Source organism: Pipistrellus hanaki (genome assembly GCF_964339955.1).
Source record: "Pipistrellus hanaki genome assembly, chromosome: 7".
Taxonomy (NCBI): domain Eukaryota; kingdom Metazoa; phylum Chordata; class Mammalia; order Chiroptera; family Vespertilionidae; genus Pipistrellus; species Pipistrellus hanaki.
In genome coordinates, this window is record NC_140509.1 from 20,272,369 (window position 1) to 20,296,481 (window position 24,113).

At 49.0% G+C, this 24,113-nt stretch overlaps 2 protein-coding genes across 4 annotated transcripts; both read right to left on the reverse strand.

Moving 5' to 3' along the window:
• Positions 1 to 205: 205 nt before the first annotated feature.
• On the reverse strand, positions 206 to 23,637 carry LOC311625310 (class I histocompatibility antigen, Gogo-B*0102 alpha chain-like). Of its 3 annotated transcripts, XM_084889455.1 has the most exons (9): positions 23,482 to 23,637; positions 22,961 to 23,230; positions 22,445 to 22,720; positions 21,825 to 21,878; positions 21,415 to 21,735; positions 21,245 to 21,340; positions 20,776 to 20,808; positions 20,595 to 20,642; positions 20,044 to 20,442 (listed from the first exon to the last, which is right to left on the reverse strand). In XM_084889455.1, exons 1-9 carry the CDS (start codon positions 23,543 to 23,545, stop codon positions 20,438 to 20,440), a joined length of 1,167 nt encoding a protein of 388 aa, XP_084745581.1. In that variant the 5' UTR covers positions 23,546 to 23,637; the 3' UTR covers positions 20,044 to 20,437. The 3 variants fall into 3 exon arrangements, with proteins under 3 accessions (XP_084745582.1, XP_084745581.1, XP_084745583.1); XM_084889456.1 differs by lacking the exons at positions 20,044 to 20,442; positions 20,595 to 20,642 and adding an exon at positions 206 to 1,895; XM_084889457.1 differs by lacking the exon at positions 21,825 to 21,878.
• On the reverse strand, positions 2,872 to 7,776 carry LOC311625323 (BOLA class I histocompatibility antigen, alpha chain BL3-7-like). Its single transcript, XM_084889478.1, has 3 exons — positions 7,185 to 7,776; positions 6,652 to 6,853; positions 2,872 to 3,865 (listed from the first exon to the last, which is right to left on the reverse strand). The coding sequence occupies exons 1-3, from the start codon at positions 7,185 to 7,187 to the stop codon at positions 3,792 to 3,794; spliced, it is 279 nt and encodes a 92-aa protein (XP_084745604.1). The 5' UTR covers positions 7,188 to 7,776; the 3' UTR covers positions 2,872 to 3,791.
• Positions 23,638 to 24,113: the final 476 nt, after the last annotated feature.

The window sequence follows — 24,113 nt, forward strand, 5'->3', positions numbered from 1 at the left end:
AACCCATCAGCCCTTCATGGCAAGAAGCAGGAAAGCAAATTTACATCCAGAGTCTTATTTCAATCAGCCAGTAAGAAATTGCTGTTCAGCCCAAGTAAACACAGGGATGGGGAGGGACAGGAAAGTGGGGTGTGGGGGGGAGGGGGGGAGGCGGAGCCTCCTACCTCCTTGTTGTGCTGATAGGAAGGCACAAACATTCAGATGCCCTTTGCAGAAAGAGGTTCTTTATTTATTTTTATTTTTATCTTGAAAATAATTTTAATTGATCCATCACAAAAGCATTGAACAAGCAAGTAATGTTAAAAAAAAATGTAAATGAAATATTTAAAACAAAACAGCGGTACAGAGAATAAAACGTGGGCACAAACACACATATTTTAACACTTCCACATTCATTTGGGAATCAGGCCTTTACATTTTGGAGCCATGTTAACTTATAGGCAAACGAAGGAATGTAATGAACATATTCTACAAAAAGTTATAACCTGGAAAACTACTTCCCTCGAGTATTACTGCCAGACAGTAATTAGGTTTTTGAGAATTAACAATCTGAATTTTTTTTCTTTTTAAATCAGAGGTTCTTGATGTTAGGGCTATCAGACAATATAACACTTAATGGCTATTTGTAAGCTTCTCACCACAGGGGAGCAAGAGCAGGAGAAACTTGCTAGACACCAGGAGTGAGACCATATAAGCAACTGAAATTTCCCAAAAGACAGCTGACCCCACACCTGCATTCCATCCCCTTCCAAGCCAACTACTGTGTTTTCCCAAAAATAATAATCCTCTGAAAATAAGACCTACTTACAAGTTTTCTTCTGAGTGAAATATAAGGCATCCCCCCAAAACTAAGGCCCTCCCCCCCCCCAGGCTAAACATGAGAGATTTGGTCCACTGATTCTGAAAGAAATGGAGTCACAAGAAATTCACCAGGAAATTCAGGAATTGGATTGTTATGATGATGTTCCAGAAGATGATGACATGATTATCATTGAATTCTTGATACTGTAGGATTCACAGTTTAGCTGGTTTGCGTTGACAACTACCCTACTACCGTACCGTACACAGGTAATAAATTTCCTTTATTTTCATTTAACAGTAAGTGTGTACCGTATTCTTCTTCATGGAAAAATAAGACATCCCCTGAAAATGAGGCCTACCGCATATTTGGGAGCAAAAATTAATATAAGACACTGTCTTATTCTCGGGGAAACAGGGTATTTAGCCTCCAGACCCACTGGCCACAGAGTTTCCTGCCAGTGACTGCATCTAAGGATGAAACTCAAAATTGTGGGTGTTGCCATCATCCACTCAACCTCCTTTTGGCTAGGTGCTGTGCAGCCCTTTTCCCTTTGATATCCCACCCCCCCATCCTCTTTCCTTAAATAAATTCCATTTTTCTTTATTTCCATTCAAAATGGCTGGGTAGCCTGCCCGCATATCACCATGCTAACCTTTCACTTGAGTCACAAAGTGGGAGTGTGGGTAAATCTCACATGACTCGGTCCCCCACTGAGCACCAGCAAGTAAAGACAGGGAAGGGGAGGGCCCAGCCGGGCTCTGATGGACAGGAAAGTGTGAGAAGGGTGAGTGGTGGGAGGGATGGGCAAGCCTCCCAGCTCCTCATGTTATGCTGATAAAACACACACATTCAAATGCCATTGGCAGAAAGTAATCAGAGGTTCTTGAGTCACAAAGTGGGAGCACAAATAGAACAAATCCCCTTCACTCCTTCCCCCACAAGGCACATGCCACACGCTATGGAAGAAAATGATCATGAAATATTCAGCTCTGTGGCTGTAAGTGGTGACATTCTCAACAGCTCATGCAGGTTCACTATGTCCCAAAGAATCCTCATCACCAGGTCCTGTCCTCTGGTTACATCAGAGTTTTACCTTTAAAAGCCAAGAAAGATACATCAGAGCCCTGGGCACTATTGTTGCCTAAGGTACAACAAAACAGGACGGGGTCAGAGCCCCTAGGAGAGGAGACTAAAGCAGGAACTATCGGGGCTGAGGTCCCCCATGGACTCCCATCTTCACTATCATACAGTCTCAGGGTCACCCTCCATACTCACTGGCAGCCTGAGCATAGCTCCATCCTTGTCCATCTGTGGAAAGAAAACATCCTGTGAGAAGACAGGGAGGAGGCAGGGCCATGAGGTCCCCAAAAAAACTCCTATTCCTGGAGCCCAGAGAAGTTTCCAGAACTGTGACTACAGACCCAGGGCAGGATCAGGAATCCTGATTAAACTACGTGTGAGGGGACTGGACCAACCATCCTCCCGGAGGTCTGTCCTCAGCAGGGACCTTGCACTCTGAGCTGGGAGTGCTGGGAACCAGGCCTCCTCACTAGAATCATCAAGGTGATGAATGTGTCCCTCATGTTCACCCGTGTCCCTCATGTTCACCCGTGAAGAGTGAGTGTCAGCAAATAGGGCCCCACACTGGGCAACCACACGTGTGGGGATGGCACTTGCCATTAATGAAGCAGAACACACTTGTACCTGGGCTTGCAACCCCCAGTGAGACAGGACACTCAGCCCCACCCCTTCCCTACCTGAGTGCTTCCTCCTCCTCCACATCACAGCTCCAGCGACCACAGCTCCAAGGAAGACCAGGCCCATAACGAGGGTTATAAGGGCGATGGTGGTCCAAGGAGATGGCTTTGAGAAGGGAAGGGGAGGTAAGGGCTCTGACCCAGAGGCCTCAGGCCTGACCCACTGAAGTCCTCCACAGGCCCCTGTCTCCCTGAGACCAGGCTCTGTGCCCACACCCTGCCTCACTATAAAGAATCAAACAGAATTCAGAATTCTGATTTTAAAAAAGTCCAGATCACTGCAATTGCTTAATTAAATCCCAAAACAAAATATTGTTTTAAAAAAGCCTTAAACCTGTCTTTATATCTGGAACACGTAAAATTTTATCAGCAACAGCTTTTCTTCAATCCCTTCAGCAAAAATTCCCAGCCTTCACTCAAAGGTAACATTGTCTTTTTCTACTTACATGTGACTTACATCCCACTCCAGTATATAAGGACAAAAAATAAATGTATAATAAAAAGATTGGATAAGTCAGGAGAGGCTTTTTGGTCTTGAATTCTTCACCCACTAATAATGAAGCAGCACTGTAGGCAGCCCAAAACACACCAAACAGTTTTATAAGTGTAGACACCACTTCAAATGATCCAACCACCAAAAGTAGAGGGGCTATTACAATGAGAGGAAGTAATGAATATCCTATAACTCCATGAACTTGGCCATATGTAACTTCTCCACCAAGAACTCTGGCCAGTAAGAAAATAGTTAGTGAACCAAATATCCAAATAGTTATAATCCATGATACCACCTTAAACTGTCCGTATAATGATATCATGGAAAAGAAAAGAACAACAGCCAGAGGACCCCAAAAGTCGGGATTGTCTCTCACCACCTGTCTATTAAAACCACAAGTGATGGCATTGGCATCAAAACACATCGGATTTTGTAGTAAATATCCTTCAGATCAATATCCAATTCTTCCAAGAGTGGCTTGTTATCTTCAGGATCATCATCTTCAACTTCCAAAAGCCAGCCATATCCTCTTTGTCTCAGAAACGTAGTAGCTGTAGATTCTTTAATAAAATTTCCACCAAGGTTTTATTTGACATCTGGGGGTGCTATTGAACCACTGAGGTCTTCCGCGTTGGCCGAGGAGACAAAGGGGCGGGCCTGGCGCGGTGGCCGCTGGGAGCCGGTGGCGGCGGAGGAGGCTGTGGCCCCGAGGCGGCCTCGGCAGGAAGCGAGCCCGGGACTAGCGCGGCACCAGAAGATGCCCCACCAGAGTCTCCGCCGGGGCGATGGCCTCAACACCTCGTCGCCAGCGCCCTGACAGGAGCACAACAGTGACAGCGCCGCCAAAAGAAATATTTTTTAATTAAACAGATTGATACTTGAAATCACATGGAAAACTTTATCAAATAAAATTAATTAATATATTTTACTTATATACTATATATTAAATATTATAAAAATTTTCGCCCATAAGAAAGGCAAAAACAATATATTTCTTAAATATAGCCAAAATTTTCAACAACAGTAGAATTTCAAGAAAGACAAAAAGGCCTCATACAGCCTACATTTTTGAATTGGCTGTAGGTGGGACACTGTTTATACTTTTGGATCAGACCAATAAAGTATCAAACCTATAAATTTTACTAAGTTTCTTTGCCTTTTTAGTTTTAAATTAAAGATACCTACTTAAGTTACTTTACAAATTAGCTTTTACAATATAATCAATGTCATATAAATTAAGTTACATGAAAAGCCAATATTTTATAAATAATTGAATCCTAACTTTATGTGGCCGCCTGCATTTTTAATTAAGCTAGAGGCAGGGCAACATTTGTGGCTTATGGATTCAAAAGTAAATTTGCTTTATTTTATTATAAAAGTGAAATACCTTGCCATGACAGCAGTCAGCACCTGTGCATTGCTACAGGTTGCCCAGGACCAAGGGCAAGGAAGGTCGGTGTACACACCCTTCTACATAGAAGTCAAAATACTTAAGATTTTATATTCTACCGGGAACCCTAGCTTAGGGGCTTGATTTATTTCTAACACAGGGAATAGTATTAACTGCCACATTAAAAAAAATATAACTCAGGAATTAACCATTTTTACAGATAGATCCAGTTCTAGAAAGGCTAGATATACTACAGCAGAGGAGCAAAAGTCCTTCAAACCTCTTATATTTCAATAGAAATACAAGCTCATATTTATTCCTTAACAGATTTTACTACGGAGCCCATCAACCTATAGTAATAGTACTTATATGGTAAGTATAGCAAAAATTATTAAAACAGCTATTATAAGACACATTAATTCAGAGGAACTTTTCATTTAATTTTCAGTCTATAAAATATTATTTGAGAATGGCAATTTCCATATTTTATTAGAAATAATTTCCTCAGTATATTATCCACCTTCCTGTACCAACTTTAGGCGTAAATCCCCAAAACTTAAACCTAATCAAATCTAGTAAAATAAATGTCACTCAATTGTAGAAAGAGCCATTCGTACTCTTAAAATCATTTTAAAAACAAAAAAAAAGGGGGAGACAGATGTTATGTGTCACCTCAAGAAAAGCTCAGTCATGCTTTTTATACTTAAAAAAAAATTTTAAATTGTGATGCAGAGGGATCATACAGCAGGCGAAAGGCATCGGGCCTCCTGTACAATAGCCTTCACAGAGTCAGCTAGGTGGAAGGAAGCATAAACCAGAAAACAGTTTTATCAGATTCAGCAGTAATGTGGGAAAGAGGTTGTGTTTTATATCTTTCCAGAAGGAGCAATAAAGCCAATTCAGGTGCTGGAGTGTTATGTGTGTCACCACAATGGACTCAGACAAGCTCCTGTGTCCCTTCGCTCAAAAGGACTTAGGACTGCCCTAATGACAGCAAAGCAAAAGAAGTAGGAAACTGAAAGCTACACAAGAGACTGTGGTACAAAGAGTCATCCGAAGAAACCAATGACTGAAGTGCAGCAGATACTTCTTCAATCATGTTCCTACTCATGCTAGCATCTGTTAGCTTCCAGTGTTCTACAAAGTCTTGCACAGCCAAGTCAAAAGACTCTGAGTAAATATACATCAGCAGCACAAGAGACTTTTCTTTCATTTAGTAGCTAAAAATGTTAACATATCCATAGTTTCAATTTCTCTCTTATTGTTTTGTTATTTTTCAATAGCCAAAGTTTTGCTCTTGACATTCAAGTTTTGAAAATGATAACATATATATAATTCCGTTTTGCATTGGCATTGTTTACAATTACTTAAATATTAGTGTTTTATTATTATTTAAATTTTACTTTTATTATTACTAGCCTAAAAAACAGAAAAGGGGAATCTGTTGGTGACAGGATGTAAGCTGACAAGGTCATTGTATCTGAGGGGGCTAGCAGGGCTGGCCCCCTACCCAAACAGTTTTCCCTGACCTGTTTGGATGGTGATTATCAGTAGAATGAGAGCAACCTTTCATGGCTTGCCAAGAAGTCTGTAACTATTTACTGAGATTTACTGTACTAAGAATTTGTCCTTCAGTTCTATCTCTCCTTTGGAGATTAAGAGGAACAAAGAATACATTCCTCTGGACAGACCTCCTAATTAGTGCCTTGTGTATAAAAAGCATTACACAGTGAATAAACTTGCTACAGTTCCTCGATGACTTGTAGTCCTCCCAAACCCGCTCTTCTGTCTTTCTTTCTTTTCTCAATTCTCACCTCCCTACCTCAGCCCGGTTCAACTTGCCAGGAAGTTGAACCGGGCTGAGGAAACAGATTTCTGGTACTTTCCTGGATGGAGGCCAAATGACTCAGAAAAGTCATGGTCAGACCTCAAATACACTGGGTGAGGGAGGGAACAGGGCCTGTGAGAGCGAGTCCCCATGGGTCCCAGAGCCACTGCAGGCTCAATGGGAACCCTGATCAGTTATTTGTCCCTGAGAGACTGCACCCAAAGTGTCCCTGAGAGAAGGGTGGGCGTCCCTGGATCTGAAAAGCCAGCGGACTCAGTCTCCTGGCCCAAAGGAGGGGTGTTCTGACACTGACCCTGTGTCCTGTCTCCTTGTGGAGCCTCAGTCCCAGGAGAGAGGAGGGAGGCCCCTGGCCCCTGGTACCTGTGCGCTGCAGCACCTCCTTCCCTTTCTCCAGGTGAGCGTGCAGCCACTCCAGGCACTCCCCCTCCAGGATGTGTCTCCATTCCTCAGCCACACCGGCCTCCTCCCACTTGCGCCTGGTGATCTGAGCCGTGGTGGCAGCTGTGGTCCAGGAGCTCAGGTCCTCGTTCAGGGCGATGTAGTCGGTGCCATCGTAGGCGGACTGGTATAACCGCGGAGAAGGCGCTCATCAGGTCCCATTTCACAGCCAAACATCCACTGGAGCGTGTGAGACCCTGTCCCGCTCCCCGGCCCCCCCACCCCCACCCCCATCCCGCCTGGAGGTCAGGCCCCGCCCACCCAGACCGGACCACATCTAACCCTCACCCATTAATCCTAAACTGAATGTGCAACCAGGTCCTCCCGGGTGGTGGGCCAGGAGGGTCTCACGGTCTCAGTGTGAAGCTTGGACCCTGACACTCAGGGCGACTCCAGTCCGTCCGTGGGGATGGGGATCATGACCGGGTCCCTGGCCCCAGGTCCGCGTAGCTCACCATCCTGGCTCTGGTTGTAGTAGCCGCGCAGGATGTCCAGGTTCAGTCGGAAACATTGAGCCGCGACCTCGGCATTCCGCGTGTTCAGGTCCCAAATGCCCGGTTCCTCCTGCTCCATCCATGGCCGCCCGCGGCTCCATCCTCGGGCTCGCGGAGTCGCTGTCGAACCGCAGGAACTGCGTGTCGTCCACGTTGCCGATGATGACGATGACGAAGCGGGGCTTAGGATGTCCGGGCCGGGACTCAGCGGTGAGGAAATGTCTCAGGGAGTGGGAGCCTGGTGCCGGAGAGGAGGGGCTGACCACCCGCGACCCTCCTCCCGCCGGGCTGGGCCGAAGTCTGTACGACAGGATGGGGTCCGGGTTTTGGGGTCTGGGCGGGGGTGGTGGAGACGTGCCCAACTCGGGGTCCTGCGCCCACGCAGGTTTCCCTCGCTCATCCCCGCAGAAGCTGTTCCCTCCTGACCCCACATTCGCGTGCCCAGGTCTCAGTCAGGGCCAGAGGCCCCCAGAGCAACAGGAGGAGGGCTGGGGACCCCATGACCGCACCCTCTCTCTCTTCGCAGTCTGAGCCCCTAAGAGGCCCTGGAAGCATTGTACCAGGAGCAGCGGTGATGCTGATTGGCTGCTCTAGAAACTTCACACCAATGGGAGTGAGAACTCTACTGACGTCACGAGTAACCATGTAGACGGTGAGAGGGAGAAGTAAAACTGCTGAGAGATGGAAACTCTCTTTCCCACTTCAGACTCTTTTCCCACTTCAGACTCTGCCCTGGAGCTGAGAACCTGAGACCAGGCCTGGTACCTGGGACTGTGCCCTGACCCCTCCCCCTGCACAGGGAGCTCCTGTCACAGAGTCTCCCTCAGTCCTTCCTGCCCAGGGGCTGTGTGAGAACCAGGGAGACTCCCCAGGCTGGGACCAGCCCTTTCCTCCCCTCTCCTCCTGGAACCCCTCTCCCTGAAATGGACTCTGCCTCCCACACTCACCTCTGCCCTGGACACTGTTAGGTCGGTGAAGGAGGCACCCAGGAGACCAGAATGGTGAGGGATTACGAATTTAATCAATCATCTTCACGTCAGGAGGCTGAGCCCCAGATGACTCCAGCATCCAGTGACAGGAGTCAGCTGTTTTCAAAGGACTTCTGGTAGGCTTTTCTGGGCCGAGAATTCTCTGTCTGGAGGGAAGAGATAACAGAATGTTATCTCAAGTAAAGTGTGGTCTCAGCATAAGGGAATGTCCACAGTGAAATGTTCTGAAAAGTCAGTTGGGCGGGGGGAGGGGGGGGAGGGCGGCGGCAGGACGGACGGACAATTCAAATGCTCCATCCAACCTAACCTACACTTCTAGAAGAAAACTCACCCTGGAAACTTGATGCCAGAGAGTGAGCTCGCCCTGGGGAAGGGGGAGGAGGGTTCTCTTTAAACCTGGAGGAGATGTGCCTGAAAACATTGGATAGGGTTTCTCAAAGATAAGTCAACTACTGTGGGGAACACAATCTGGGAACCCTGAATATCAGAAAGCTAATCCCTAAAATGAGTGATTTCAGACGCTTCATATGCAAAGTGTCTAAATTAGCCCTGCAGCCAGAGTTACAAAGCTCCTCAGTTCTCCTATCCACACAGGAAGTATGTGACTTGGGACTGGCTATTCACCTCCCCGAGTCATTCCACCAAATAAAATATTGCTTGCTTTAATTGATTAGTTTCTTCAATGCTCTATATTTCACTTTTGGAAAAGTTTGAGATAGAGAAAGGAGATACAGCAGTATTTGTAAGATTTTCTTAGTGATGCCATTAATAATAATGTTCACTACAGTGAGTGGAAACAAAGTTGAGAATATACAGTAGCTAGATCAAAGAGTTTAAAGACTGGGCATTTCAAATGGGGCATTCCTGTTCATGTTGAGTTGGTGCCAACAGCCATCAGTGGACACAGTCCCGTCCCGCAGATGTAACCTATAACCTGATTCCTGTGCTTCTTATACCTTGAGATATTCTAAAGATTTTCAATAAGTATACACATATCTGCAAACCAAATCTTAGTTTTGCCAGTTTTACATTTGCCTGCACATAGGACTGGTACTGCATGGACACGCAGAGACTCAGCATTACCTAAGGGTTATCTCTCACCTGTGAGGCTGTCCTTCCATTTTGAGTGCTAAGTCTTACATTTGATGATTATCCTTATGAAAATCTTGCTATTTTCCTATTGATGTATATGTGGTTGTTCCAGTTGCTCTAAACATTAGTGTACATGTCTCCTGGGACACAAGACAAGAAATTCCCCAGAGGGGATGGTCAGGGGTGGGGATGCTGGGTCCTGTGTGGCCTGCACTTTAACGAGACTCGATGATGCTTGTGTGATTTAAAAGTGCCTGTGCCTATTTAAACTTTTACCAGGAATGTGGAATACTTCATGTTGCTGATATAGTTGTTCTGAAAATAAATCAAAACACAGATTAAGTAGAAGCATTAAGAGTTAAAAGTCAGTTCTTTGGTTCCTTGCATTGCAAAGTTGTCATCACAGAGACATTTTCTTTTCAGACTCTTAATTATTTCCTTTACTCTTATTCCATAGCCCTTATATTTATACTATTAACATATAGACCCACATAATGCTTCACTTGGCATGACCACACAGCATTATTTTATATGATTGGGAGATCTGATGATAAAGCACAAAGGAAGGAGAGAAGGAAAGACAGAAGGGGGAAGGGAGGAAAGACAGAAAATATGGGAGAGAATGGGAGAACTGGAGACAGTGAGTGCAGGTAACATTTTTCAAGTGCATGGAAACCAAGGTGTAGACTGAGAGAAGCTGAAGAGAGCTTTATTATGTGTCCGCTGCTGAGCAACAAACTACCCCAAATGTCAGTGGCTCAAAACAATAAGCCACTAAACAAGGGGTAAGTGGGGTGGACAGCTGATCCGTGGTAATGGTTTTGAAGTAGATGGTGTTGGAAACCTGTAATTGTCCTATAATGTGTTCAGTGTTCTCAGTGAAGCAGAAAACAGGGCACTAATAGTAACAGATGGGGAAGGAGGGTGGCTGTTTGAGCGGAGGATGGGGGACTAAGAGGGCCGTGCAGGGACTGGATGATTGTGGGCAGTGGAGTGGATGCCTTTGTGGTCTGAGTCATGACTTTAACATCACAGTGTCGCGTGGCTGTATTGTTCTCCAGCCTTCTGTAGTCGCAAGGGGGCCAGGTACATGGTAGGCAGAGGTAGAATTCACAAGCAAGAGTGACACAGCCATGGAGAGCTAAAGGAGGGGTTGAAATGGTGAATTATGGAGTTTAAGATGAGTGAGGAGGGAGGAGAGAACATGGAGGGTGAGGGACAGTGAATAGATGACTGGATAATAAGCTAAGATCCCAAAGGGCTCAAAGGACTGTTGGAGGAGATGTACCACAGGGAGGACTCAGGCCTGGGAAACAGGCACATTTGTGATAAATGGTTTACTGATATTGCATTACAACATATGATGAAACTAGAGGCCTGATGCAGGAAACTTCATGCAAGAGTAGGCCTTCCTTCCCCCGGATGCTGGCACCTGCTTACTGTGGCACCTGGGACCCAGGCTACTTTGCTCTGATCCCTGTGCTATCCTTATGGGGTACAGAAGGCCCTGGGAGCTGTGCTTTAGCCACAATAGTCCCAATGTGCATGTCCACACTGTGGAAGATTGTGTAGACATTGAGATGTTGTTCCCAAATAAGAGATGACTTTATTTTGAAAACTGAGTTTGAAACAACAACCACAAGAAATGGGGAGTAGAAGAAAATGTTACTACTTTTCAGGTTTCCATAGTGTTGTCCTCAAGGGATTGGAGAGAGGGGTGGCAGTGAGGAGATGGGAACCTCAGAGATGGCTCCTGGCTCCTGAGAACTCTACTCAGTCAATCCCTGTCCTGTCCTGACCTGGACACTGTGGAGCCCAGGACTCTCCAAAGCTTCTTCATCCCCCGCAGAAGCCCCACCTTCAAGTCAGCTCTCCAGAACCCACTCACAGCACAGCCCCTGACAGGACACAGGCAGCCCAGGGAGCAGCGCGGGGCGCCTTCGCGTGGCCACAGGGCTGAGGACAGAAGAGCCTGCTCCCCTTTCTGTTGCTCAGTCAGCACCTTCCAGGGACTCCTTCTGTTCTAAGTACCAGAGCAGGGCTTTGAACACAGGAGAGGGGGCCCTGTCAAATTCAAGGTGCAAAGTGTTTTCTCTAAATGCACACTGATGTTGATGCTTACTCCCCATTGGGTCACTGTGGACGCTGCCTCAGGAAAGAGCCAGGTCCCCTGGGCCATAACCACTGGCTCCCAGGTCCAGCTGCACCCCACTATCAAACTAGGAGTCCTTAGTCTCCCGGATGGGCTTGGACACCCAGGAACCTGTCCCCTGTGCCCGCTGCTGCCTCTGGAGCTAGAGACCTTCCTCCTGGGAACAGGTGCCACTTGTCTCAGAGCTGGGGGTGGGGTGGGGCTGGGGTGTCAGGCTTGGGAAGGCATGGATGCCCCTGAGGAGGTCAGGATGGGGGAGGCAGCAGGCATAGGGGTAGAAGCTTCAGGGAGGAGAGCAGCAGGGTAGGGTGTTCCATGGGGACGCCTGCGGGTGTTTGGAAGGTGTCTTCTGGGTGATGGACAGCAAAGGGCTGGGCTGCCCCTGTAGGGATGAGCCCTGGTCCCAAAGTCCTGGGGTGTCCAGGGTTCCACTAGTTGGGCCAATACCTCTGTCAAGTCTGAGCCCAGCCCTGAGCAGCAGGCCATCCTGGCCTTCGGGATCCCTTCCTCCCCTGGGACAGTACAGGCCTCGGGCCAGGCCAGACCCTGAGGACCAGAAGCTGAACCTGGGTGTGGGCTGAGCACTTCACTGGGCGACAAGGTCCTCAGCGAGAGGACCCAGGCTGCCCATTGCCCAGCAGCAGTCCAGTCACTCTCAGCTGTGTGTGGCCAGAAGATTCTGGGGTCCTATCGCTTTCCTCTGTGGTGACCCACCCACCCGCCTTCTCAGACAGGACCCTCCACACCCTGCTCTCTGCTCCCCCTATCCCTGAACATAGGAACTCCGCAGCCTCAGCCCTAAGCCTCAATCCTCCCTGACAGCTGACCCAGGACTCTGCGGGTGCTATAGGCTGAAGGTGTGTGTCCCCTCAAGATTCACAGGTGGAAACCTCACCCCAATGTGATGGTATTTGGAGGCGAGGCCTTCGGAAGGAGATTGCAATATGAGGGTGGAGCCCTGATAACAAAGACTCCGGAGAGCTGTCTGGCCTTGCCCACATGTGGGGACACAGTGAGTGGATGGGCGTCTATGAACCAGGAGTGGCCTCACCAGACCCTGAATCTGCTGGCACCTTGATTGTAACTTCTCAGCCTTTAGAACTGGGAGAAATAAGCTCTGCCCATTATAAACCAGCCTGTGGTACTGTTTAAGCTGCTGAACAGGCAGGGAAGCCACAAGCCAGGGGAGGGCTCCCATGTGTGGCAGCTGAACTGTGGCTGCCTCTGAGCATCAATCATCCCTGACCGCAAAACCTACCCGGACCCCCTACCCAAAGGACTCAGTGGCCAGTGGTGGGCAGACCAGCCTCTGGAGGCACTGAGAGAGACCAGCCTCTGGAGGCACTGAGCATCAGGCTTGAGGAGGGGCTCAGGAGGCGGAGACCAGTTGACAGGTAACAAAATCACACATCACAGGAAAAGCATTTATGGACTGAGTTATGTCCCCCCAAAATTCACAGGTTGAGGTATCAGCCCTCCAACGTGATTGCATTTAGATACAGAGCCTTAAGGAGATCTTTAAGGTTAAATGAGATCATGGGCTGGGCTCTAATTGGACAGGACAGGTGGTAATAAGAGAGAGATATCAGATACCTCCACTCCCCCCTTGCTGCACACACAGAGGAAAGGTCCTGGTAAGACATGGGGAGAAGACAGCCATCTACAAGCCAGGAAGAGAGCCCTCAACCAGAAACCACATTGCCTGGCACTTTGATCTTGGACTTGAAGCCTCCAGAACTGGGAGAATATAAAACTTGTATATCATCCACCCTGTCAGTGCTGTTTGGTTATGGCAGCCCCATCGGAATGAAACAGGCTCCAAACCAAACACAGTGACCCTCCCTTCCTGACTCAGATCAGCTGTAAGGAACCTGGTCAGCATTTACTCCTTCATCCACTGTGATGTAGTGAGGGCCTCTGTGCCAGGCTTCCCCTGAGGCCTGGTAAACATTTCATGAAAATAGTCAGACACGGCTCTCCTGGTGCTGACAGTCCGACAGGAGAGACAGACAATAATGAGAACATAGGCATAGCAGTGAATTCTATGGTTTGTGTTCCTGTTATCGACCCTGAGTAACAAGCAATCCCTGTAAAACGACCTTTTAATTCTCTCCCGTTCTCTGGTTGGCTGGGCTCAGCCGGCAGTTCTTCTGCTCCATGTCCCACGGGGTTGAGCTGCAGTCACGGGGGGGCCTGACTGGTGAATTGTTCATATATTTTTCTGTCAGTCTGTATTTAGCCTCTACAAGATGGCAAATTTGAGGTTCTTTATCCCTTCACCCCTTTCTTCCAATGCAAATGCTCTCCCCTATAGCAAACACCAGTTTGTTCTCTGTATCTGGGTCTGTTTCTATTTTGTTTGTTCATTTATTTTGATTTTTAAATTCCACATATAAGTGACTTCTTTTACTTAGCATAATACTTTCTAAATCCATCCATGTTGTTACAAGTGGTAAGATTTCATTCTTTTATGGCTGAGTAATATTCCATTATATATGTATAGATCTATGACTACATTACTGTCAATCTCTCCTTTTATATCCATTAATATTTGCTTTACATATGCATTTAGGTGCTCCCATGTTGGGTGCATTAATGTTTATAAGGGTTATATCCTCTGGTTGGATTGACTCCATTATCATTATGAAATGTTCTTGTCTTTAATTAGAATCTTTGCTTTAAAATCTATTTTATCTGGTAGTAGTATTGCTGCCCCAGCTTTTAGTATCTTTGTTCCTATTTGCATGAAATGTCTCTTTGATTTCTTTACCTTTGGTGTGTGTTTTTCCATCTGAAGTCAATATTTTATTTTTTGAATAAATCTTTATTTTTCATATTATTACAAATGTTCCCCATTTTTTCCCCCTCTAGTTTCCCATCTCACCCTCTGCCCTTTCCCCATCCTCCATAGGTTCACAGTTTATATTCAGTTTTATCCCGGACCCCCCACTCCTCTTTTCCCCATGAATCATCAGTCCACTCCCCTTCCATACCTCTAATTCTATTATATTCACCAGTTAATATTGTTCATCATGTCTTTTACTTCCCTTGGTTTTTAGATTCACTTGTTGATAGTTAGGTATTTGTTGTTCATAATTTTCATTTTTATTTTCTTCCTCTTCTTAAAGAACTCCTTTCAGCAATTCATATAATTCTGGTTTGGCGGTGATGAACTCATTTAGCTTAAATTTATTTTTGAAGCTCTTTATCTGGCCTTCGATTCTGAGTGATAGCTTTGCTGGGTAGAGTATTTTTGGCTGTAGGTTCTTGCTATTCATCACCTTGAATATTTCCTGCCATCCCTTCTGGCCTGCGTGGTTTCTGTTGAGAAATCAGCTGACAATCGTATGGGTGCTCCTTTATAGGTAACTACCTTCTTTGCTCTTGCTGCTTTTAATATTCTCTCTTTGTCTTTTGTTCTTGGAATTTTAATTATGATGTGTCTTGATGTGGTCTTCTTTGGATTCCTTTTGTTTGGGGGACCCACGTCCCCCAACATTCATGCATCTGGACATGTAACCACATGCCAGACTGTGCCTCGGGACCAGGTAACACAGAGAGGCTGGGACTGTGCAGGCTGAATTTGGCAAGGGGGTGGGAGTGTCAGTGACAGTGCAGGTGTCAGGAGCAGCAGAGGTAGCCATCCCAACCAGAGGGACAAGGTTCAGCATCTGGGGTTAGTGGTGTGAGCAGTGACATCGGTGCCCAGTAGCAGGGCAGTGGCTCCTGTGTAGGACCCCACCTGGGCTGAAAACAGCACATATAAGTGTCTTGTTTTCTCATCCATTCAGCTACCCTATGACTTTTGATTGGAGCATTTAATGCACTTACATTTAAAGTGAATATCAATACGTATGTAGTTTTTACCATTTTATTATTATGATTTATGTCTTTCCCTTCTTATTTTATTTAAAGAGAAGATCCTTTAAAATGCCTTGGAATACAATTTTTTTGCAGGCAAAAATTCGTCACCATCCCACAGAGAGCCAGCGAGTAGCCCTCCAGATGGGCTGTCCTATATTGGTCACTTGGTTTCCAGCCAAACCCGAGTGCCTGCAAAGCACCACAGTCCCAGTCTCAGATGTTTACTCCATTTGACACTTGTCATCCTTATCCATCCCTCACCCCAGCAACTGAATTCTTCTGACAGGAGAATTCCACACATAAAGAGCCTTGGTGAGAGGCAGATATCATGTCCCTCCATAAGAGAGGGAAACCCACGTCCCCCAACATTCATGCATCTGGACATGTAATCATGCCAGACTGTGCCTCAGGACCAGGTAACACAGAGAGGCTGGGACTGTGCAGGCTGCATTTGACAAGGTGGGGTGGGAGTGTCAGTGACAGTGCAGGTATCAAGAGCAGCAGAGGTAGCCATCCCAGCCAGAGGGACAAGGTTCAGCATCTGGGGTTAGTAGTGTGAGCAGTGACATCTGTGCCCAGCAGCAGGGCAGTGGTCCTGTGTAGGACCCCACCTGGGCTGAATGTGGATCAGTTTCTGGCTGTGTGACCTGAGGCCTGTGGTTTTCCCTTAAATAATATTAGACCCCAATATCATGTATGTACTACTTTATATCTTTTTTTTTCTTTGTATTTTCATTTATTGGGACATAAGGGGTGGGTAACTAGAATGTACAGCACCCCACACCAGGGTGCTGTCCATTTTAATCCTCCTGGGCTAGCATTAGGAGCTTTAAAGAAAAAGCTACTTTATATCTTAACTAGAGGCCCGGTGCACAAAATTCCTGCCTGGCCTTGCTGCAGGGTAGGGGATTGGGGAGTGCAGGAGAGCTCAGCCCGGCCTGTACTCGCTCTAATCTGGAAACCCTCGGGGGATTTCTGGGACATACCTCTGGCAATCTAGGACTGCTGGCTCCTAAACATTCACCTGCCTACCTGCCTGATCCCTTCTAACCCCTCGGGCCCAGAATTTATCAGGAAGGACGCCTGCAAGATGTCTGGTCTAATTACCATATCTCCCTTTTATTATATAGATTAAAATAGCTTGGGATTCCATTGTTTGCTCCAAGAAATATATCTAGGGAAGAGTTTCAGAGAGCAGGCCTCCGGAGACATTATTATTGGGACCCAGGGCCCATGTCCTGACTCTTAGACCTGATTCTACCCCATGGCACAGAGAATGACACATTACTCCCAACATCATGTCTCATAACTGATGATAAAATGTCCTCCCTTTTCTTTCTGGAGAAAAATGAAAACTTTAAATGTGGATGTAAAACCCATTCCCACCCTAAACTCTGGTACTGGCCTCAGTGGTTCCCAGGCTGGCTGAGCCCCAGGATTGCCTGAGGGCTTCTGACAAAACCCCCAGCCTCTCCCAGACCCACAGAGCCAGAGAATCAGGCCCAGACCAGGAACCACCCGTGTAACAACCCTGCAGGCAAGGCTGACACACGCCATACGGGGTCCAGGTCTGGGTTCTGGCTGCTCAATGTGGGATCTGAAGACCTGCAGAATCAGCGCCTTGGGATAGAGCCAGACTCTCTCACTCTGCTCCAGACGTCCTGAGCTGACAAGAGGTCCAGGTGGTTCCTGTGCCTTCTAGACTCTAAGGCAGACAGTGCAGTGGGCTCTGGTGTGCAGTCTAACCAGGTGGCTCAGCACTAGGTCCTGGGTTCAGTCCTTCTTCCTTGGTCTCCTGTAGCCATCAGTCCCTTGTTGAGCTCCTCTGTTCTCAAGGGTTTAAATGTCATTTACCTGTGTCGCCTCCCAAGTCTGTTTCTCCAACCAACATCTCTCCAGATCTCCAGACTCCTCTGTCCAACTGCCCATCTGAAGACTTCCTTGTGTTGCTAATAGACACTCAGATCCAGCAGCTCTTAAAATGAAGGCCTATGATGCCCTGCAAATAGGCTGCTCCAGTGTCTGCTCAATTCTTATAATGGGAACTCTGTCTACTTGTATCCTCTGAGGTTTTTGGTGACCTTGACTCCTATCTCATGTGCTTGAGACTAACCAGTAAGCACGCTCTAAAGTCCATCTTCAGAAGGAACCAGAATCCCAGCAAGCCCTCTCTTTCTACCTCTCAGCCCCTGGAAGCCTCTCCAGCCTGGAGCCCCTCACAGATTCTTCCTGCCTCCCCACCACCCCTCACCTACCACTGTTCTCAGCTCAGCAGCCACAGTGATCCTTTAAAGGGGGTACTAGGCCAGGCCTCTCCTGCTCTAAACTCTTCTGTGGCTCCTCCTCACTCAGAGAACCGTCCCTGCCCTTCTCCCATCTTCCAGGCTCAGGAGGTCTGGCCTTGTCTTCATCTCATCTCCATTACTCTGCTCCATTCCCACACTGGCCTCCTCCCTCTTAATCAGGACACACTCCAGCTCCAGGCCATTCCCACTGGAGGTTCCACTACTGGAAAGGACTTCTTCTCGACATCCACAAGGATAATTTCTCATAGTCTCCAATGCTTTCCTCAAGCTCCCTTCCCAGTGAGGCCACCACTGACTGGACACCTAAATCAATCAGACAAGCCCTAGTGGTTTAGCTCATTGGATAGTGTGTCAACTTGAGGACTGAAGAGTCCTGGGTTGGATTCTGGTCAAGGGTACATGCCTGGGGTGTGGGCTCCATTCCCAGCTGGGGATGTGCAGGAGACAACCAATCAATGATTTTATCCCATCGTTACTGTTCCTATAGCTCTCTTCCTTTCCCGTTCTCTCTGAAATCAATAAAATCTATACTAATAAAAGGGTCAGATGCTAATTAGACCAGGTCGACCATACATCTACCAGTCGTCTGGTCCTCCTTCCAGACAAAGCCACAGTGATGGAGCTGAGGCAGAGGCAATTAGCGGTGATATGGCCAGCAAGGGAGCAGTTAGGAGTAATCAGGCCAGCAGGGAAGGGAAGTTAGGGGTGGTCAGGCCAGCAGGGGAGGGCAGTTAGAGGTGATTAGACTTACAAGGGAAGGTAGTTAGGGGATATTAGGCAAGCAGGCATGCAGAGGGGTTAGGGGTGATTTGGAAGGAAGGCAAGCAGTTAGGAGACAACAGTCTTGGATTTCAAGAGGGATGTCCAACTGCAGGTTTAAGTCTAATCTGGCCTAAATTGGCAGTCAGACATCCCCCAAGGGGTCCCAAATTGGAGAGGATACAGGCTGAGCAGAGGGACCCCTGCCTCCTGTGCACAAATTTCATGCACTGTGCCACTAGTATGATCTGATTGGCCAGATGATTATAAAATCTCTGAATGCATAATCACCAGGTCATTCAGTGTGTGTGTGTGTGTATATTAGAGGACCAGTGCATGAATTTGTGCATGGGTGAAGTCTGGCCAGCTTGGCCAGGGGAAAGGGACATGGGTGGTTGACTGGCTTGCCTCCTGGTCAAACTCCTGGTGGAGGGGACAATTTTCATATTAGTATTTTATTATATAGGATATACACTGCGTTCAGAGATCATAATAATCTAGCCACCCTGTGTGTGTGTGTGTGCGTGTGTGTGTGTGTGTGTGTGTAATATATTAAAAACTAACAAAAATATCAGCCATGGTCCATGTCCCTGACAGCCACACTTGGAATTGCCTTGCCCTTGTCACACAGATTCCTCAGCTTTTCTGATTTTCTTTCAATGTTCTTTCAATGTTCCCCACATGCAGAAACACTGTCACACATCTGACACATTACTAATATTGGTTCATGAATGATCAGTGCAGAGCACCTCCCGATGCTAGAGGCACATCTTCATTAAAGTGGCCTCAGACCACAGCTGTCCTATGGCAGCTACAGCAGAGTTACCTCTCACATGGACATCAGTGCACCTACTGCAGCAGCTCTCCCTGCCTCTACAGTAGACTCCGCTTCAGAACTCTTAGGGTTCCCACTGCAGCTAGTTCTGGCGGGAAGGGCAAGGAGAGATGGGGCGAGCAGAGCAGAATTCCAACAGGAACTTATCTAAGAAGACCAATTACAGGATCCCTCCTCTCTGATAATTCCAGAACCTGGTTGCTTGAGAGTTTAGGAAAAGATGGAAAGAACAATCAATTCCTGGAAAAAGCCAAGAACAGGATGAGACTGAAAATTCATCTCTCCAGACCACGGACTCTTGTGTGCAGGCACCCCTGGGCCTTGTGGGCACAATGATAAATAACATGCCTCTGGCTGATTTTGGATAGAGGACATTCAACAGAAGAAAGAGAACAAAACTCATAACAAGAACACGAACAGGCATAGTCCTCTACACAAACAAAAAACAACCAATACAGTCCCAGAGATGAGGGCTCAGGGCAGGACCCAGGCTTGAGCCTTGGCTGACCTGCACAGGAAGGCCTTACTGCCCACGGTTTTGGAGATGTTCCTCATGAGGACAGTTCATAAAGCCTGGTGATGTTGAGTCCCTGCGATGGACAGTCCTGGTGGGACAAGGTTCTACTAAAGGGAGGACAAAGGAACAGAGGGGTGACCCAGCTGAAGAGAGACCAGGAACCAACTGGGCACAGCCCTGACCACACTCGGTCCTCATAGCCTCTCCTGTCCCCCTGCAACGGCCTCAGCACAGCACACACACAGGACCTGACAAGTTCTCGATGCTTCCCTTTATTTCTCTCAAATATTAGGATCTTCTCCTTAACTATTTAAAAATATATATATATCTTTATTGATTTTCTGAGAGAGGAAAAAAGAGGAAGACAGATTGAAACATCAAAGATGAGAGAATCATCCATTTGTACCACTTGCAGGACCCGGGTGTGAATTGAGCTGAAATCTGGGCTTATGCCCTGAAAGGGAATCCTTCTACGACTTCCTGGTTCAATCACTGAGGCTCACCAGCTGGGCTGTTCCCCTTTAATGAACCCATCACCCCTCCATGGCAAGAAGGAAGAAGAATGCATATCCACACTCTTAGTTCAATCAGGCAGGGAGAAGCTGCAGCTGAGCGCACCAGGAAGTACCAACAGGAAATCTGAGGTTCTTGCATCACCAAGTGAGTGTGTGAAAAATCATTTCTCAGTCCCTGAAGTTCCTCACGCTGTAGAAGAAAATGGTAAAGAACAACACAGTTCAGTGGCTGTAAGCAGTGACATTCTCAACCGCACACCGCAGGCTCCCTGTATCCCAAAGAATCCCCATCACCAGGTCCTTCCCCTTTTACCCCAACCCCTGCTGTCCTCAGAGTCTTACCTTTGGAAACAGTGAAAGATACATCAGAGCTCTGGGCACTATCACTGCCTGGGGTAGAACAAAACAGGACGTGGTCAGAGGCCCCAGGAGAGGAGGCTAAGAGAGGAACTATGGGGTGAGGTCCCCCATGGGATCCAGTCTGTACTATCACAGGATCTCAGGGGTCACCCTCCATACTCACTGGCAGCCTGAGCATAGCTCCCTCCTTGTCCACCTGTGGGAAGAAAACATCCTGTGAGAAGACAGAGAGGAGGCAGGGCCATGAGGTCCCAAAAAACTCCTATTCCTGGAGACCAGAGAAGTTTCCAGAACTGAGACTATACACCCAAGGCAGGATCAGGAACCCTGAGGAAACTACACGTGAGGGGAGTGGACCACCCATCCTCCCAGAGGTCTGTCCTCAGCAGGGACCTTGCACTCTGAGCTGGGAGTGCTGGGAACCAGGCCTCCTCACTAGAATCATCAAGGTGATGAATGTGTCCCTCATGTTCACCCGTGTCTTACTGAAGAGTGAGTGTCGGCAAATAGGGCCCTACGCTGGGCAACCACACGTGTGGGGATGGTACTTGCCATTAATGAAGCAGAACACACTTCTACGTGGTCTTGCAACCCTCAATGAGACAGGACACTCTGCCCAACCCCTTCCCTACCTGAGCGCTTCCTCCTCCTCCACATCACAGCTCCAGTGATCACAGCTCCAAGGATGACCAGGCCCACTAGGGGGATGATACCCTGAGAAGATGGCTCTGGGAAGGGAAAGGGAGGTGAGGGCCCTAACCCCCAGGCCTCAGCCCCGACCCCACTGAAGTCCTCCACATACCTTTGCCTTCCTGAGACCAAGCGTTGTGCCCAAACCCCACCTCATCCCATCTCAGGGTCATGGGCTGTGGCAGCCCCTCATGCTGCACATGGCACGTGTATCTCTGCTCCTCTCCAGAGGGCACCACCAGGGCCGCCCACTTCTGGAAGGTTCCATCCCCCGAAGGCCGGGTCTCCACAAGCTCCATGTCCTGGGTCTGCTCCTCCCCATCACGCTGCCAGGTCAGGCTGATGTCCGCAGGGTAGAAGCCCCGGGCCCAGCACCTCAGGGTGACCTCGCGGTCAGAGATGGGGTGGTGGGCCACCTGTGTCTTTGGAGGGTCTGAGGAGAAGGGTGAGGAAATTCAGGAACTTGGCATTGTCAGGGGACCCTCCAGCAGCGCTATGTGACCATGAGAGTGGACAGGATACCTGGGGTGGGCGAGGGAGCACACAAGCAGCCACCAGCCTGGACATACCATCTTTCTTCGAAAATAAGACATAGCACATGGCAAAATAAGACATCCTCTGAAAATAAGATCTAAAGCATCTTTGGGAACAAAAATTAATATAAGACACTGTCTTATTTTCGGGGAAATAGGGTAGCATCTGGGGATGATCTCCAGTCTTTAGAGAGTTCTAGTCAGGGACACAGCCCAGGGTGGGAGGCAGGCCTCAGGGGGAGAAATGATAACTCTTTCCTTCCTGGGTGGAGTCTAAATTACTCAGAAAAGTCCCTGTCTGACCTCAAATACACTGGGCAAGGGGAGGGAACAGGGCCTGAGAGAGCAAGTCCCCATGGGTCCCAGAGCCTCTGCAGGGTCAATGGGAACCCTGATCAGTTATTTCAGGCTTGGCCTCCCCTGTAATTGTCCCTGACAGACTGCACCCAAAGTGTCCCTGAGAGAAGGGTGGGCATCCCTGGATCTGAAAAGCCAGCGGACTCAGTCTCCTGGCCCAAAGGAGGGCTGTTCTGACACTGACCCTGTGTCCTGTCTCCTTGTGGAGCCCCAGGCCCAGGGGAGAGCAGGGAGGCCCCTGGCCCCTGGTACCTGTGCGCTGCAGCACCTCCTTCCCTTTCTCCAGGAATCTGTGCAGCCACTCCAGGCAGTCCTCCTGCAGGAAGTGTCTCCATTCCTCAGCCTCACCGGCCTCCTCCCACTTGCGCCTGGTGATCTGAGCTGCTGTGTCAGCTGCGGTCCAGGAGCGCAGGTCCTCGTTCAGGGCGATGTAGTCGGTGCCATCATAGGCGGACTGGAAATAACCGCGGAGGAGGCGCCCGTCCGGCCCCATTTCACAGCCGATCATCTGCTGGAAGGTGTGAGACCCTGACCCGCCCCAAGGTCAATGTTGCCCACTGAACCCGCCCCCGCCCCACCCGCGGGGATTAAACAGAAACTGAAACTAAACCGGGTCCAAGTCACCACGGGCTCCCCTCGGGTGTGTGTATGGGAGGTGGGGGTTGGGGGTGGGAGGGGGTTAGGATGAAACTCTCACTGGGACACTCGGGGCGACCCCGGGCGCTCCAGGGGCATGGGGGTCGGGACCACCCGGGTCCGTTGGCTCACCGTCCTGGCTCTGGTTGTAGTAGCGGCGCAGGTTGTGCAGGTTCACTCGGGAAGCCTGTGCGTGACTCTTGGAGTTCTGGGTGCTCAGGTCCCAATAGCGCGGCTCCTCCCGCTCCATCCAGGGCGCCCGCGGCTCCGCCCTCCGACTCTCGGAGTGGCTGTCGAACCGCTCGAACTGCGTGTCGTCCACGTAGCTGACATCCAGGTACCGAGGCTCCCCTCGGCCGGGCCGGGACACGGCGGTTTGGAAAAATATCAGCGAGTGGGGGCCTGGGGGCCGGAGCGGAGGAGCTGACACCCGCGACCCTCCTCCCGGAGTGGGTTCGGGGTCAGGGGTAAAAGGGACAGGAGAGGGGAAGGGGCCCGGAGAGGAAACAGGAAGCAGGAAGGAGAAGAGAGGGGTCAGGACGGGGTGGGTGTGGGGATGGGAGGTGGAGACGCCCTGTCCTGGGTCCTGCTCCCCCGTCGGGTCCCCTCGCTCCTCCTCCCCAGAGGCCATTCCCTCTGGACCCCGCACTCACCCGCCCAGGTCTCGGTCAGGGCCAGGGCCCCCCAGAGCAGCAGGAGGAGGGTTGGGGACTCCATGATCAGCAGAGACCAATAACTGGGTACGGGGGCGATCCTGATTGGCTTCTCTAGAACACACCCAATGGGAGTTAGAACTGGGGACGCGGAAAGAAGGAGGGCCCCACACAGATTGTGAGAGGGAGAAGTGAGACTGCAGGGAGGTGGGGACTCCCCAACACTGAGCTTCATGCTTCAGCTTCCGCCCTTTGGCTGAGACCCTAAAACCTGGCCTGGGACCTGGGACTTTGTCCTGACTCCTCCCCCTGCAGGGAGCTCTGGTCACAGAGTCTCCCTCAGTCCTGCCCAGGGGCTGTGTGAGAACCAGGGAGACTCCCCAGGCTGGGACCAGCCCTTTCCTCCCCTCTCCTCCTGGAACCCCTCTCCCTGAAATGGACTCTGCCTCCCACCCTCACCTCTGCCCTGGACACTTCTAGAGGAAAGCTCACCCTGGGAACTTGATGCCAGAGAGTGAGCTCCTGTGAAAGGAGGCGGAGGGACAGGGTTTCCTCTGTAATCTTGGAGGAGTTGGGCCTGAAAAGACCAGTGCGGTACAAAGGTTTGGGAGTGGGAGTGGGGGTGAAGGGCC

What these genes read in the sequence shown, in the direction of transcription:
- LOC311625323 (XM_084889478.1), bottom strand. An exon ending in GGAGGTGCTGCAGCGCACAG is followed by an intron (nt 3,866 to 6,651) that starts GTACCAGGGGCC and finishes TGCTCCTGTCAG; the next exon opens with GGCGCTGGCGACGAGGTGTT.
- LOC311625310 (XM_084889455.1), bottom strand. Translation starts at nt 23,545, where the DNA reads ATGGAGTCCCCAACCCTCCTCCTGCTGCTCTGGGGGGCCCTGGCCCTG. An exon ending in TGCTCCCTCGCCCACCCCAG is followed by an intron (nt 21,736 to 21,824) that starts GTATCCTGTCCA and finishes CCTTCTCCTCAG; the next exon opens with ACCCTCCAAAGACACAGGTG. An exon ending in TTGGTCTCAGGAAGGCAAAG is followed by an intron (nt 21,341 to 21,414) that starts GTATGTGGAGGA and finishes TTCCCTTCCCAG; the next exon opens with AGCCATCTTCTCAGGGTATC.